Source organism: Camelus bactrianus, chromosome 4, assembly GCF_048773025.1.
Source record: "Camelus bactrianus isolate YW-2024 breed Bactrian camel chromosome 4, ASM4877302v1, whole genome shotgun sequence".
NCBI lineage: Eukaryota > Metazoa > Chordata > Mammalia > Artiodactyla > Camelidae > Camelus > Camelus bactrianus.
The window spans coordinates 45,328,104-45,343,066 of NC_133542.1; the positions used below are offsets into that span (position 1 = coordinate 45,328,104).

The 14,963-nt window shown below is 52.3% G+C and overlaps 2 protein-coding genes across 9 annotated transcripts; both read right to left on the reverse strand.

Moving 5' to 3' along the window:
• Window positions 1-42: 42 nt before the first annotated feature.
• FANCG (FA complementation group G) lies at window positions 43-6,992 on the reverse strand. 3 transcript variants are annotated; one of them, XM_010952807.3, is made up of 14 exons: window positions 5,353-6,992; window positions 5,056-5,146; window positions 4,557-4,688; window positions 4,132-4,334; window positions 3,483-3,618; window positions 3,178-3,308; window positions 2,931-3,077; window positions 2,646-2,797; window positions 2,212-2,278; window positions 1,663-1,805; window positions 1,464-1,510; window positions 1,127-1,282; window positions 552-675; window positions 43-422 (listed from the first exon to the last, which is right to left on the reverse strand). In XM_010952807.3, exons 1-14 carry the CDS (start codon window positions 5,446-5,448, stop codon window positions 314-316), a joined length of 1,734 nt encoding a protein of 577 aa, XP_010951109.1. In that variant the 5' UTR covers window positions 5,449-6,992; the 3' UTR covers window positions 43-313. The 3 variants fall into 3 exon arrangements, with proteins under 3 accessions (XP_010951109.1, XP_074217866.1, XP_045371131.1); XM_074361765.1 differs by having other exon boundaries at window positions 1,663-1,952; XM_045515175.2 differs by lacking the exon at window positions 2,212-2,278 and having other exon boundaries at window positions 1,663-1,803.
• A 147-nt stretch (window positions 6,993-7,139) lies between these two features.
• On the reverse strand, window positions 7,140-14,543 carry PIGO (phosphatidylinositol glycan anchor biosynthesis class O). Of its 6 annotated transcripts, none has more exons than XM_045515171.2 (11): window positions 14,415-14,543; window positions 13,174-13,685; window positions 12,489-12,605; window positions 12,154-12,277; window positions 11,662-11,833; window positions 11,285-11,464; window positions 9,515-11,042; window positions 8,754-8,957; window positions 8,322-8,536; window positions 7,642-7,712; window positions 7,140-7,487 (listed from the first exon to the last, which is right to left on the reverse strand). In XM_045515171.2, exons 1-11 carry the CDS (start codon window positions 14,507-14,509, stop codon window positions 7,226-7,228), a joined length of 3,480 nt encoding a protein of 1,159 aa, XP_045371127.1. In that variant the 5' UTR covers window positions 14,510-14,543; the 3' UTR covers window positions 7,140-7,225. The 6 variants fall into 6 exon arrangements, with proteins under 6 accessions (XP_045371127.1, XP_010951113.2, XP_010951112.2 ...); XM_010952811.3 differs by having other exon boundaries at window positions 11,674-11,833; window positions 12,462-12,605; XM_010952810.3 differs by having other exon boundaries at window positions 12,462-12,605.
• Between the last annotated feature and the right edge of the window lie 420 nt (window positions 14,544-14,963).

Here is a 14,963-nt window from a genome sequence, read left to right on the forward strand (position 1 = left end):
TGAGACTTTCCAGTCAAATATATGTACTAAGCAGACAAGAGATAGATATGAAATTTTACTCAATACATGAAAAGGGAAACAGGAAAAAAAAAGTGCCATGAGCAAAGTCATGGGGGAAGTGGGGGATTCTTCTGGAAACAGAATAGCAGTAACTAGACCAAATTTTGCAGGGCCACCACCAACCTCTTCAATGCCAGATTTATATAGGAATGGTCAGCTCCAGCCACATTCTCCAAGGATGGTAGAGCAGAAAGCCCTCCCCACAGATGACCCACTGAGGCCCCAGCTAATAAGGTTCTTTGAAATGTGGCAGCTACAGGTCACAAGTCTTGAGCAGAGATGTCCGAAATTCTGCAAGAAGGGTTTCACAGTCAGGGGGACGGATCCAGCCCAAACAAGTTTCCAGGTACAGGGGGAGAGACCTGAAAGCAAAAAGGGTGATGTATAAGGGAGGACTGGCAGAAAGTTGGGCAACCATTCCATCCCTTTCATTTACCACCACCCCCAAAAGGCACAAGGATTCCAGGACACCAGCTGCCCCTCAGCCTCACCATGTAGCATTCTCCTGTGGCAACTCAGTTTGGGCCTCCAGCCTCCGCCAAAGAGCAGTGGCCTCATCCCTCCGATCCAGCCTCCTCAGAGTCCGAAGCAGGTGAAAGGAAGCATCTTGATTACCTGTAGCCCCACCCCAAAGTACAGTCTTAGAACTTGACACGGACTTAAACATCATTTTATAAAAGGGGAAACTGACGCCTAGAGCAAGGAAGTATCTTGTCTACGTGGAACCAGGGGTACATCACTCCCAACCATCTTATCCCTGGGCACTGCCTGCCCAGGACAAAGGGCTCAGCAGACCCTGCTCCTGATCAACACACTCTCAGCACTGCTATGATCTTTGTGTCTGAGAACATTGGGAAGACTAGAGAACTTCCGAGAGGCCTTCATACACAATTGTATATGCCTTGTATATGTCTGCACACCTGGGTATAGCCCTACATATATACAGGAACAACCTCATTTACCCCTCCTGTCAAGGAACATCACTCTTCCCAGTCCCCAAGTACCTCCCCATGGCCCTCTGTCCTTAGGCACCTGTGCATAGCTAATGTTTTGCACATATACATACCTGGGCACACCTGCACACTGAGGAGGAAGTCCTGTAGAGCTCTGGTATCCTGGCCACTGGCCACCCATTCCAGTCCACGACTAATCAGGGCGGCTGCCCGAAGCTGCTGTAGTGCCACATCTGATGTACACCCCTGCTCACAACTAGAAGCAGGCCCTGGGGACCACTTCCAAGGTCAAAATGTGTTCCCAGCCACACTGTCACCAAAATCCCAAGTCTCCTCTCCATTTTTTGTGTTCAGAGTCCCTTTCTCTTAAATCTCCTAGTGGGCTAGGACACATGGAAAGGGAACCGACATACACTACCACCGCAAAGGAAAACTGAAAGTCTAGATCACCTTGTTCTTTATCCTTGGGTGTGGCCCGGAAGAGCAGCTCAAGGCACCTGAAGTGGGACACAAAGCAGGGGTAAAGAAGGGTCAACCTCAGAAACTCGGGTGAGTGGGTAAGAATGGAGCTCACCAACAACTCAGGTCCCAGTTAGAAAATTATCCCTCCACATTTCCCCTAGTGTCCTGGTTGGCTTCCTGGGCTCACCTGCTAAATTCACTAATTGCCTCCTTTCGGGCCCCCAGTTGCACCCAAGCTTGGCCCTGAAGCAGGTAGGTGGCAGAGACCCAGGGTGAGCAGTGTGGTGACTCTCTGGCTCCTTTTCTGGCATCTTTCCACAGCCGGGGCCTCTTGGGAAGCAGAGATGACATGCGGCTAAGCAGCTCCTCACATATGGTTAAAGCATCCTGGGCTCGGCCTGCCTGGATCAGCGCTGCAGCCGCCTCCAAGAACACCTCAGGCACACAGGGCCCTGGGGGGCAAGGGGGTGGGGATAACTGGGGGGGGGGGAGGATGCAGTATCTTGAAGAGACAGGAGCCACCACTCCCAATCTCTTCACCAGGCTTTGGTACCATGCAGAAACCACATACTGCTTGCTGCCCTGGACCTCCCTTGCTCTGGGAAACTTCCCAGTCTGGTCCCCCAGATTGGACAGACAGAACAGCAAAGAAAAAATCAGAAAAAAGCAGTCCTGCTCTACTCCAAACCAGACTCCAACTCTCCCACCCCATTGCAGAGAAACTTGACATACCCACCTTTGGCTCTGAGACATCCAGCAACAGGGCCAGTAGGTCCAGGTAATGTTCTGCAGCATCCTCTGCCCTGAAGAGTCATTACTCATGAACCTCACCTTAGGCCATAGTAGGGCCCTCCAAGGGCTCTTAGCTAAGGGTCCTGGGGAGTAGGGAGGGTGGGGTCTTGGGACTCCAATATTGGCTAAGCATGGATCTACCCTACTTACAGACTGGATTTAAGAGGAGACTTTAGAGTTTTCAAGATTCAGAAAGTTATTGTCTGGGTGAAGAGTCCTTAGTTCGGGTCCAGCAGCAAGACAGGAGGCTGAGAGTGGAGACCCATGTCCTGCCCCTGACTCATCCATCCCAACTCACAAGAACAGAAGCAGAGTCACACCACAGGGGAGCCGTCAGAAGTGGAAAGAGGAGCTCAGGTGAGCAAGGTGGTACCTCACCTTCCTGTCTGTAGGCATCGGCTTGCTAGCAGGTACTTGGCCTGGCTCTGTGTGCCACAGTGAAGGGGTGAGGCTGGGTCAGGTCGTGGGAGTAGTAACTCTACCTCAATGAGAAGCTGGGGAGCTTCAGGGATATCAGAGACACTCAAAGCCTAAAAGGAACAAAAAGAAGAAAGTACACTCATAATCTTTGGGAACTATACTTTCTTCTACTTATTCCTCAGCTGGTCACCCCAACACAAGCATTCAGCAATCCCCATATCTTCACCTGGTATAGTTCCTTACCTCAACCAGCAGCTCCAGACTCTCAATCTCTGCTGCTGTGTTCCCCAGTTGCCGATATAGCCTGGAGGCCTCCAGAAGCGGGGGACCCCAGGTTGATCCCCCTTTCAAGGCTGCAATCAAGTACAGCAGAGCTTTCTGTGGACTGCCCTAAAGGGGTGAGAGGACAGAAGCCTCAGCTACCCTCACAAAGAAGAAAGCTGCCCGTAACACCCATAGTTTCCCCAGCCCATCATAGGACTCTCTTTACCATCTTACGAAGACAGGTCCCCAGAGCTGTGTACACCTGGACCAACACAGTCTGTGGGCACAGACTTGAGGCCGCTTCATGCAGGCTGCTCAGTGCCCTGGGTAGGCTCCCTGTGATCAGCTCTTGGAGGCCTGTGGGCAATCAGGGTGTGAGCTTAGAGATGCTAATAGGGCAAAAGGAATGATGGGGAAGAAGAGCAGAGAGAAGCTCCTTAGCTGAAAGGTATATGACAGAAAAGACATGAGCCTGGAGGACCCCTTAAGACAGGGAGTGGGAGGAAAGGATGAGTCAGATTGCTAGCTGACCTTGGCGATGGGCAAATGCTGTCAGAAGGACATCCCGCAAGCTCCGGGCATCCTGCAGGGTCAATGGAGCATCTGACTCCTCAGCTGGGGGCCTCCAAGTTTTCAGAAGCAGGAGGAGATCCTCAGAGGCCCTGCACTGGGGAAAGAAGGATGGTCAGAGGCTCCAAGCCTGTAACTAGCCCTTCTCCTGTCTCAGTCTACCCTGGCTAGACTTTGAACCCAAGGGTCCTCCTGGTTCCTGTCCCCTCAACTGTGATTGATAGCTGTGGGCAGAAATCCTGGGGCAGTTATGACCTATTCTAATGAGTCTTCTCACACAGGATAAGACCACGCACGAGGACATGGAGCAGGGACCATGTCTGGGTTACTGATGAAAACACTGAGGACTGGAGGTGACCTCAGCAACGTCATGAGAGCCTTAATTCTACCCAAGATAATTAAGCTACTTTAAAAAAAAAAAAAAAATGCTCCCAAGAGAATCTCTCCAATAAGGGACCAAGCAGAGCAAGGTCACTTAAGAGTCCCTGAGAGAACCTGGGTCTTCTGAACACCAACCCAGCAGCCTTCCCAGCACATAATGATGATACTGCAGCTGAGAGGTGTGGGAGGAAGGAAGAGACCCTTAGATCCAGGTCACTACCCGAGTTACCTGGCTGCCATTCAGGGTCTGCAGCAGAAAGGTCAGGTCCCCAAGATGGTTAGTGCTCAGCCAAAGGGCAGCCTGCAGGCCAGCCAGGTGGTGAAGGGCAGGGAGCACCTCCGGCAGAAGGGAGGAAACATGGAGGACGAAGTCCCACAGCTCCCTGAGCCCATGTTCCAGCCTGGCTTCCAGCTGCTCCTGGGTCTCCAGCACTGTAGAATGTACACACACATACAGCTGAGGTGGGGCCTCATTCCTGGCTTTCCTTTTCTGCAGGAGCCCAAAAGCGCTCCTGGTCTGAGGAGCACATGGAGGATCAGAGAAGGGCATCTCCATGAAGGTGACTGAGTATGTTGCACCTCCTATCACCCTTGCAAGGACTTAAAGCCAGACTGAGGCTGGCAGAGACATGGAAGGCAATCTGTGGCCCTCACCTCTTTCTAGGCCCCGTTGGATATCCTGTGCCAGGTCTTCAGTGAAACCCTGGGCCAGGCTTGCCCTCAGGGTAATGAAGTTGCAGATGACACTCAGTTCCAAAGGGAGAACAGAAACAGCTGCAGGGAGCCCTGGAGCGACAAATGCTGGTCTTACAGACCACTCTCCGTGAAAGATTCCCTGAATAAGATCCCAACTCAGAGATCACAACACCCAACCAAAATGGCCTCAATAAAGAACCCACCCTTTGGACAGAGAGTTTGGAAAAGGCAGAAAGTTTTCCAAATAGACAATCCAAGAAACCACTTTTTCATATGTGTGTGTGTAAGAAGGAGAGAGATTTACCTGTACAAAGATGACTCCACCGCAGTCCTGTCTGTGCCTTAAACAGGACCCCTTGCCCCCCTGAGTAATCACCTCAATCCAAGAAATGCAGAAAAGGAACTGCTCTCTGGCTGGGGGTGGGGGTGTGACCATTCTGGGGAGGACCCTACTTACCCTGCAGGCTATGGAGGAGTCCCCTGAGCCCTTCCAGTGCATCTTGAGCCAATTGCTGTCGCCTCAGAGACAGACCCAAGTCTTGAGCAACCTGCCAAATGTGTGGTGGGGTATCACAGAAGATCAGTGCTTTCCTCTCCCCTTGCAGCTGTGGCAAGGGATGTCATTCTCCAGCCATTTCTGGCTCTTTGGGGGAGATCAAGCTCAGTCCCTCCCCATCGGCGAGGGTAGAGCCACTGCATACCCTTTTTCTGGTATTTTGGGGTTGCAAACCGAAGGTCCCAGCAACCACATTACCTTGGCCTGTCGAACTAGCTGGTCATTCTTTTCCCTCCACAGGTCCAGGCAGCTGGTGGGTGGTGCTGAAGAGCCCAGAGGGGTCTTGTGAGCCATGGTGGCCCAGGGTGGGCCCGGACACCGGAAGAGGGCTCCCGAAGGGTAAGCCTGGCCCCTCCGAAGCTCCCACTGAGCGGGGAGGGGTCTGTGCACTTCCGTAACCCGCCAAGAATCCTCTGCTCCTCTCAGGGTTCCAGCCGGGGCGGCCTACCCTCTCAAGGGGAAACAAACTCTAGCCTCACCGCCTGCTGGGGTTTCCACGACCCCCGCCCAGCCCCGCCTCTTCCACCCTCGCCTCTGGTTGGCCCGGCTGGCAAAACGCTAGGCTGCGGTTGGTCGTCTTCAAGGGTTACTCCCCGCGGGAAACTCGAGGAAGAAAGTAGAGATCAGCCCAGACAGTGGGGCGGAGGCGGGCCCGAGGCCGGGGCGTGCTTGAGTAGAGAGGTCGTACTTCTCGCCGCTCCGCCCGCTCAGCCAAAAGCCTTGAGAAGCGGATGTCGGCAGCGGAACCCGCGGCTCAGCCCTTCCCTCGCAGCCACACTTCCAGGACGTTCCCCGCCGCCGAGGGCTGGCCCGCGCGATGCATGCTGGGAGTTGTAGTGCCGCCTGGAGCCGCCATGAAAAGTCCAGTCCCAGCAGAAAAGCGTCTTCAAAAAGAATGGACCAGAGACCGAGGCCCTCGGTAATACGCATGCAGTCGGACTAGATGGCAGCACAGCCTTGTGCTTGCTCAGCCTGCACTGCTCAGACGTACCTGCCCACTCCCAACAAATGGAAGCCGGAGAACTGGAGATCCGTATGCAAAGAAGAAACAAAGTATGACCCTCATCATCCATAAAGTCAACTCAAAATGGATAAGATGGTCTTCATTAAAATTAAAAACTCTTGTTCTATAAAGACACCACCAAGAAAATTCAAAGATGTAAGTCAAACCATTATGCTGTACACCTTAAACTTATCCATTGACGTATGTTATATTTCAATAAAACTGGGGGAAAAATTCAAAGATATCAATTATACCTCAGTAAAAAATAACATTCAAAGAAAAGTCACAAGGTGGGAGAAATTATTTGCAAATCATATACCTCATCACCTCCTGTCCTGGGCACCCTCAAACCTCAGACCCCAGTTCTGACCTTTCTCCTCAGAACCTCTTCCCCACTCCTTTAATGGACACTGCCATGAGGATTTCATGCCAGCATTTCAACATGACACAGGAGTAGTGAGGTGGATGGAGGGCACAGGAGACATGCGTGAGGAGCATTAGATTCACACAATTTTGGCTTCAAGTCAGGAATAATCAATATGACAAGGTGGAATACTCTGCTAGATGCGCAAGTAGATCTGATTAAAAGGCATCATGGGTTGGGAAACTAGGGAGGCCGCCACAGAAGTGAAGGGCAAGGTTGTTCTGAAGTGAGAGGACACTCCACTATTGGAGCTTTAGACAGTGAAAGTCTGTGTGCTCTATGATGCCTTGGCTTGTCTTTTCAGCCATCTCTGTTATTGGCCAAAGCAAAAGAATTTAATGAAGTACGTGGCATGGCAAAGGAAAATTGCAGGTGGAATAATAGTAGCGATTTGAGAGGAGGTGGGAGAAATGAATTCAGACAACTCCAACCACTTCCCAAAGCTTCTCAGGTCTGCATAAGATGGCTGATCCTATCAGTGCCTGGATGAGGGAAGACCAACCCTCCTCATATCCCCTGTAGGACAGTGGGGGCACCCCCACACCTCAAACACACATATTTACATTATTATTTTATTCCACTTTGGAGAAAGTTCCCCCAGTCCCTCAGATGTATCCAAAACAGGAGTTAGGGATTAGGCTCCACTATAATTTTGAATTATAAAATAATGAAGTTCCAGATGTCAGTAGCTCCTGGCTGCATAGTGGTAAGAGGTGTGGCTGAGCCTCTCCTGCGGATGATTCAGCACCTGTAAAGACCAGGCCAGACTGTTCTCCACCTCTCTGCTGGGCCAGAACTAACTGCCTGAACCAGGAGCTCACAGCACCATCGACTCGCATCACCAAAGCTATGCCCAGGCAAAGTCCCACGCTGCTCACAATGAAGCCCATGCCCTCAAACATGAACCTGCAAAGAAAGGTGGAGAATCTCAAAGGACACAGAAATTAGGTTTACAGCCTTTTCCCTGTGGAGGCAAAAACCTCATCTACTCTGGATGTTCACTGTTTTCTCCAAGCTTCACCCTCCCCTACACCAATACTTCTCACGCAAATCCACTCACTTGGGGGCAAACACCTTCCAGACCATGAGATGCCTGCGGAGGATGAAGGCTGCCAAGGCACAGGCCAGAATCTAAGGAAAGAGAGGAGGAGTCAAGTTATTCGGGAAGGGGAGGGGGAAGCAGGTCAAACAGAGAGCTGCTGTAGGCCCCTGTGAAGAATGGAAGGGGGAGAAAGCAGTGTCAGTGGAAAAAACCCTGGGCTAAAAGTTAGGAGATCTAATTCTTTTCCTGGCCCCACCATGACTTGCTATGTGACCTTGGGCAAGCATTATTCATCTGTGCCGCTGACACTCAGGCTCTGCCTCCCAGGGTGGAGGGAATGTCAGAGTCACACCTTCTGCCTCTGAACGAAAGGAGAATCCATGATCACAGCTTAGGAAAGAATCCTGGCCATCACTTCAGCTTTTCCAGTCTGTCCACTAATGGGAGTAACCCCCAAATGCAACCATCAGGGTCCAAATCTAGCTTGTAGAAAGGTAACAGTCCAAGACTAGGATGAAGGAGAACCAGGTTCAAGTCTCAATACTACCATTCGAGGCCACCGGCCTTTGGACAACCACTTCACTTATCTATATCTCAGTCAAGGCTCTCTTCTAGGGTTTTGGCAAAGTATGAGAAAGAATGTGATGTACACCCATGAGAAAAGGTCACTAACTCCGTGATCTCTCCCCTGCACCCACCTGAATACCAAGGACAAAGAGGTACTTGAGGCCCAGCTGCAGCAGCGCTGCATTGAAGTGGTGAGGTGCCTGCCGGAGCCGCATCTCCATCAGTGGCTCCTCCTCCTCCTCAGGTCTGACTCTGGCCTCAGCTTCATTCCCGGGGAGCTGTCGCCTCTTCCGGGACCCTTGACTCTCACACAGAAAGGGCCAGAGCAGGAGCAATGGGCAACCTACTGCCTCAGAGGAAGGCAGGGCTAGAATCAATGAAGGACCTAGGTACCAGGCCACCCTGACCCCCAACTATTCTAGCTGGCTCAGCCTCTAATTAGCATAGGCCAAGGGGTACCAAAGATCCAACAAAATCACATTTCCCCACTCAAATCCAGGGGTTTCCTTTCCTTCCACAAAGCCAGAGTAAACAATGGAAGCAAGGGAGGAATGAGGAGGTACCTGCAAAGAGGATATGGGAGGCAAAGGTGTTGGCTCCCACCAGGAAAGCAGACAGACTGCTAGACTCAAGACGCTCTGAGACTCCCACGAAGGCTGCATGCCAATGGATAGCTGGAAAGACAGGCTGGTGGCCCGTAGAATAGAAGGTCTGTGTGGCCATGAAGGCCCAAGCAGAGACTGCCTGCCATGGCACAGTAAAAGGACCTGGGGGAAGAGATAAGCCTCTTTACAGTCACATCCTGCTCCCTAATCCACAGCCCACTGCCCCAAGATCATATACAACTACTTCCATGCTAATTCTTACATATGCGCATGCCCATCACCCCAACCTTCTTATAGTATCTCTAATTCCCTCCGTGGCAAAAAGCCTCACTGCTCTAATCTGTGATCCATCTCTTTCTCTCTCTCATATACACCCAGGTCACTATGACATTAAACACTCATAATTCACCACTCTCATCACAGGATAATCAGGGAATGTGCTCATGAGGATGCAGCATGTCCATAAGAACTGAGTCTTGGAGTACTGCTTGTCTCCCTTCTCCATGAACCCTCTGGCCCTGAAAGCCAATGGGATGGCTCCATTAGCTTGGCTACAGTAGATAAGAGAGAGGACATCAGGAAGACCCTCTCAACTGTCGGGACGTGAGACCCTGTGTCAAGGTGAAGAACCTGAAGAGCAACACCTCCCTGAAAATAAGAGGGGCTGAACTCACGTCACTACTCTCCTTGGATGAATCAGGGCTGAGATATGTATTTACCAGGGGTGGTGACGGGTATCCCAGCAGCAAGCAGATGCAGGAGAAGGAAGCTCTGCAGAAACAGAAGCAGGAACACAAGGCTAATGCGCTCTGCATGCAGTAGCAGAAGTGGGAAGGCCAAGAGGGTGAGGGCCGTGACCATAGCAGCTGAGTAGACACTCCCCAACTGATAGGCAGCCACCGTCAGGGGGGCCTGAGATTTGGTCCTCTCTAGCCGGCCCCGGAACTCCTCCTGCATATGTCGGTAGATTTGAGGAACCACATAATCCAGGTCAGCCTGAGAAGCAGGGGGGCCTGAGAAGGGAGCGAGGACAGTCCTGGTCCTTGGAGCACCTGTCGCAGCTTTCACCAGCACCGCCACCGGCCTCCAAAGCAGCAGCATGAGCCCCGCAGCAGCCAACCCTGCCACAGCCCTAGGCAGCATCACTGATGCCCCAGCAACTAGGGCCCGGAGACGTGGTGGTGCTTCATCTGCCCCCGATGCCAATGCCCAGTAGGCAGCAGTGCCCAGTACCATCAGGGGCAGCCCCCAGCGCACAAAGAGCACAGAGGGCTCAGGGCTCTTGAGATTCCCATAGCGGTGAAGCCATAGGCGCACAGCAGCTAACAGAGACACCAACGCCCCGACACAAGCTCCGTACCACAAGTTCTTGGCTCGACCACCCACCATGGATGCCAGCGGACTCAGCCAGGGAGAGGAGCTGCAAGCAGGTGTTTCTTCAGGGCAACGATGAAAAAGCCCAGCCAGCCTTATACATAAAAGCAACCCAACTCCAAGCCCAAGGGTATGCACGCCATGGTGCCGTGGGGGGCCTGTTGGGGTCAAAAAGCCAAGGCGGGGTATTGTGAGTAGCTTAGGTGGCAGCAGCTTGCCCTCCCAGTGAAGCTGGGCAACCAGGAGTAAGATGAGTGAGGCCAAAAGGAAGGGAGCAGCTCTGGCCTCAGCTACAACAAAGCTATCAGAGAAGAGACCAGCAAAGCGAATGAGCAGGAGTAACAGGACAGGCCCAGGCATGGGAAGCAGGGATGCCATGGACCTTCTGGATCCCCAGCCAGCCCAGGCTTTCCACAGGAAAGGCAGGAGTGAGCCCACTGCAGCCATGGCCCCTAGAACCACTGGATCCAGCTGTAGCCCAGTAGTTGCCAGGAGTCCAGTACACACTGTGGCCACAGTCAGACCACAGGTCACGGGCATTACGAGGAGAGGGCGTAAATAGAAGCCTGGGGATGTTGCCCACTGGGATACCAGTAGACAGAGAAAGCAAGTAGCAGCCAAAAGAGCAACACCCCCTGCCATGCGGACCAGAGAGAAACGAGCCCAAGACTCAATGCACATGGCCCGAACTCCCCGCAGAAACTGCTGCATCTCAGTTATCACAGTCTGGAGTGCTGCCTCAGCCCCCTGGGGGCTCTGCAGAAGCCGCTGGTAGTTGGCAGAAGCCTTGGAGAAGAGATTCTGCAGCCGATGAAGCTCCTTAACTTGGAGGTCCTGAGCAGCAGCTGAGTAGGTGTGAAGAAATCGGAACACCTGGCAGAAAAGGCCAGAGGGAAAAACTCAGAGACATAAATGTGGGACAGAGGCAAGGACAGGTATTACCAAATGGGGTACTTGGAAATCAGGGACCCAAACTCTGTCCAGGACAGGGGGAGAGGGAGGACATGGCTACGGAACGTGGGATTAAAACTGAACAAAGGACAACAGAGTGGGTCATTATGCTTCTCCTATGTCCAACCTAACCCTGTCACCTGGAATCCCAGCCCATTACCTACCTGCTGGGCATTGAGATGGAGAGCTGAGGCTTGGGCCAGAGCAGAGGAGTGAGGCTGGGAGTCTTCGACCTCTGAGAACAGCTCAGCCATCACCTCCCCGATGTTCCCAAATGGGATGGGCAGGCCCAGCAGCAGGGCCAGCGTAGGCACAAGGCTGATTTGAGGAATTACCTCTGGCTTCTAGAGAACAAGGACAGGGGTCAATAGGTTCACCAAAGAACTGAGGTCAGTGTTTAGGATGGAAGTATAGGGGCCTACATAGGAAATAAGAGCGGGGATGCCCAGGGTCATGAATTCGTGGGCTTAAAGTGGCAGGATCCACAAGGATGCTATGATCATGATGTTAGCTGAATAGGGGAAAACCACACAAAGCATACCTCAGGCCTCACCTCTGGTGGGGCGCTGGGGAAGAGGGCTGTGGGACTATACAGAAAAAGTACAGCCGAGGTCTCCAGCTCACTGTCCCCTCCATGGTTCCCACTCACAGTCATCCCATGGTCCCCAGTCACCACCAGCAGTGTGTCATTCTCTAGACGCTCCACAAGTCCCCTGGGGACCAAGAAATGTGTTGAGAGGTAGGGATGGATAAAGATTTTTCTCAGGGACCCCTTCACCCCCAGACATAACTTCCATTAGTAGGACCTAGACCTCTGGCAAAAAGACATCTCTTTAGTCACGACCCTACTGCCCAAAACCACATGCTGAGTTACTCAAAATGAATGAGGCCCTTAGCTTCAAGAAAAAGGCCTAGAAAAGACAGAATTCAGCCAGGAAAGAAGCTCCAAATAAAGATTTTTTTTCTCTTGGGGCCATATATCATGAGATTCTCAGACACAAACCCACTCCCCCAGCCAATATCCCACACTCACTGGATCATTTGGTCCATTTGGCTAAGTTTCTTGGCCATTTCAGGATGGTCAGGGCCATGCTTGTGGCCACAGTGATCCACACCCAGGAAGTGAGCAATCAGCACGTCCCATTCACCACTATCCACTGTGAAGGAGAGAACCTGAGCACAGGGGACTAAGGCCCACTCCTCAACCCCAGCCAGGTTCTGATGCTCCTATGTCCAAGGACACAAGCCCAGGCCATTGCACCCATGCGAGGCTCAGAATGTGTGGACTGAAGCAGCCCTCCCCAGCCCCCAGTCCTAGTCAGGCTCTGGCCCTGTGCTCACTGGTTGGATAGAGGTGTTCCAGGATACCATTGTCCACTGTGTGTAGGTCTCTGACATCAAAGGATGGGAAGAAAAATGCTTTAGAGAAAGCTCCAGGGAAAAGATCTTTCCAGGTATCATCTCCCATAAAGACCACACGCTTTCCTGCAGGGACATGAGAGTCAGGGGAGGGGAAAGAGAGGCCTTTTAAAGATCTATCAGAAATCCCAAACATGCAGTCTAAGGCAAAGCAGTTCATCCAACAACTCTATCCTTCAAGGTCTAAAATTTTCTGCCAGGAATCTTTCCCACAAGCATACTCCACCCATACTTCTTACTCCTTGTTACTACAAAAGGCTCTGCTAGTCCTCAGATCTTGGTTATCTCTGCTGCCTGGTTTTTCCTGGGTACATCTTGCTTTTTCCCAATCACCTGAGTGGACAGGGCCTGGACCCTCCACTCTCCTCCACACTTGTGAGGATACCAGACCCACATTTTCTCTTCATCTTCCTCTTGCCCCTTTACTGAGCACTCCCCAAAAGTAAAACCAATACCCCATGCAGATTAGAAACTCCAGAAGGATGAAGCCCAGACCTGGACTCCCTGCATGCAGGGCCGTGGTCTCTTTCTCCTTCCCTGTACTCATAGTCAAGCATGCAGCTGGGCACCCGAGGTTCTGGCTCTCTGACTTCTAAACAAGAAATCTGCCAAGTTACTACTGGCCCAGACTAACCTGTGCTGACAAACTGCTTAATGAGATTGTCTTCCACTATGGCGTAGCTGGCAAAATTATTGCCAACATCAATAAAGGTAGGCAGCGAGCCAGTAGTGAGAGCCTTGAGGCGCTGCATGGTGGTAGTTGGGGGATCAGCCTTCGACTGGTAGAGCCTGGCATGGTGGGGCTGAATTTCCAGGATCTTTTTCAAGGAGCCCAGTTTGCCCAGGAAGGGCAGGGAGACAGGAGGCTCCCCAGAACTGTGGGAGAGCTGAGGCTGGGCAAAGTCAAATCGCAGAGCATCTATCAGCACCAACACAACCCGGGAGAATCGGGAAGCCATCCAGCAGGCCCCAGGCTTCCCTCGGCTCCCCCATGGCAGGGACTCAGGGCCTGGGGGCTCTTGGCAGCTGCTATGGTTGGTGAGCTCCCAACGGGTGAGCAGGAAGCCACTGGTGAAGAGAGCAATGCCGGCGTAGAAGAGGAGACAGACCCAGGCCAGGAAGAGCAGCACTGAGATCTTCTGCATCCTGGTGGTGTTGGGGGAGGGAATTCATAACTGTGAGGCAAAGAATCGGTGGACAGTCTCTCAATACAAAGCCCAGCTAGAATCACTTCCTCTTAGAAGCCTTCCTGAAGATAAACAGTGCCATAGCCAACCCAATGCAATGTTCCTCTCCACCAGCTATACCAGAGTTTCTGAAGGTGAAATGCACAAACTATGGGCATCAACCTGGAACGGCTGTTTTTAAATGCTGATTTCCAGGTGCCACCCCAGATCCCCTGAATCAGAATCTTCGGGGGTGGAGCACAGGAATTTGCACATGTACTCCAGGAGATCCTAATGATGGAAAACACAGTCCACGAGGGAAACTTATTCCAGTTGGTAGACTGCTTTCTGAAAGCCCGTTTCTCCGCCAATTTCAACAACCCTGGGGTGGCCAAGGCTCGCAGCCGCAGGGGAACCCGGACCAGGCTGACGGCGCCGCCTGGCGGGGACCGAGGAGACGAAGGGAAGGAGTCCTGCTCCGCTTCCCCGGCGCAGCACGGCAGAGGCTCAGGGTCTTGAGGCGGCTGGGCCTTGCTGGAACCCGGACGTCCGGATGGCTCTGCCTCCTCGGATGGCTACCCAGCCTCTGCCTGGGCACCCTGACCCGGGTACTGGGCCCGCTAGACTGCGAGCTCTGTGAGTGGGCTGGGAGGGTCCCTTACTTAAGGGAAAAGGGAGTGTAAGGGGGTTTAGGGAGACCCTGGCTCACCTTGAACGGCGCCCGGAAGTGCAGCGGCCGCGCCTGCGGCCGGGCACCACAGAAGTGCACGCGCGGGACAGAGCGGCCCATGGCGGGGACCTCATCGCCACCTGCTGGCGCCTCCGAGGAAGTTCGGCAAGGAACGAAGGGCTGGCCAGAGATGGGAGTTTGACGGGAGATTAATTTAGAATTGGGGGCAAGGCAATAAATTTAGAAGAGTTCAGGGAACCACTGTCCATTCTCGGATAAGACTAAGATCTAGGCCTCTGGAACCAATCTTGGCTTGAATCCTAGCTCTGCCACTCACTGTCATTATGGGACATTACCTTATCTGTAAAATAAAGATAATTTTCATTTACCCCTTTTTGTTGACTCCAACTAATAGATTTTATTATTCATCCACTCCAAGCCTTTCACTAAATCTTACAACTCAATAATAAAAAGACAATCCATGCACCCCAATGTTCATAGCAGCACTATTTACAATAGCGAAGACATGGAAACAACCCTAATGTTCATCAATAGATGACTGGATGAAGATGTGGTATAGGGGGAGAG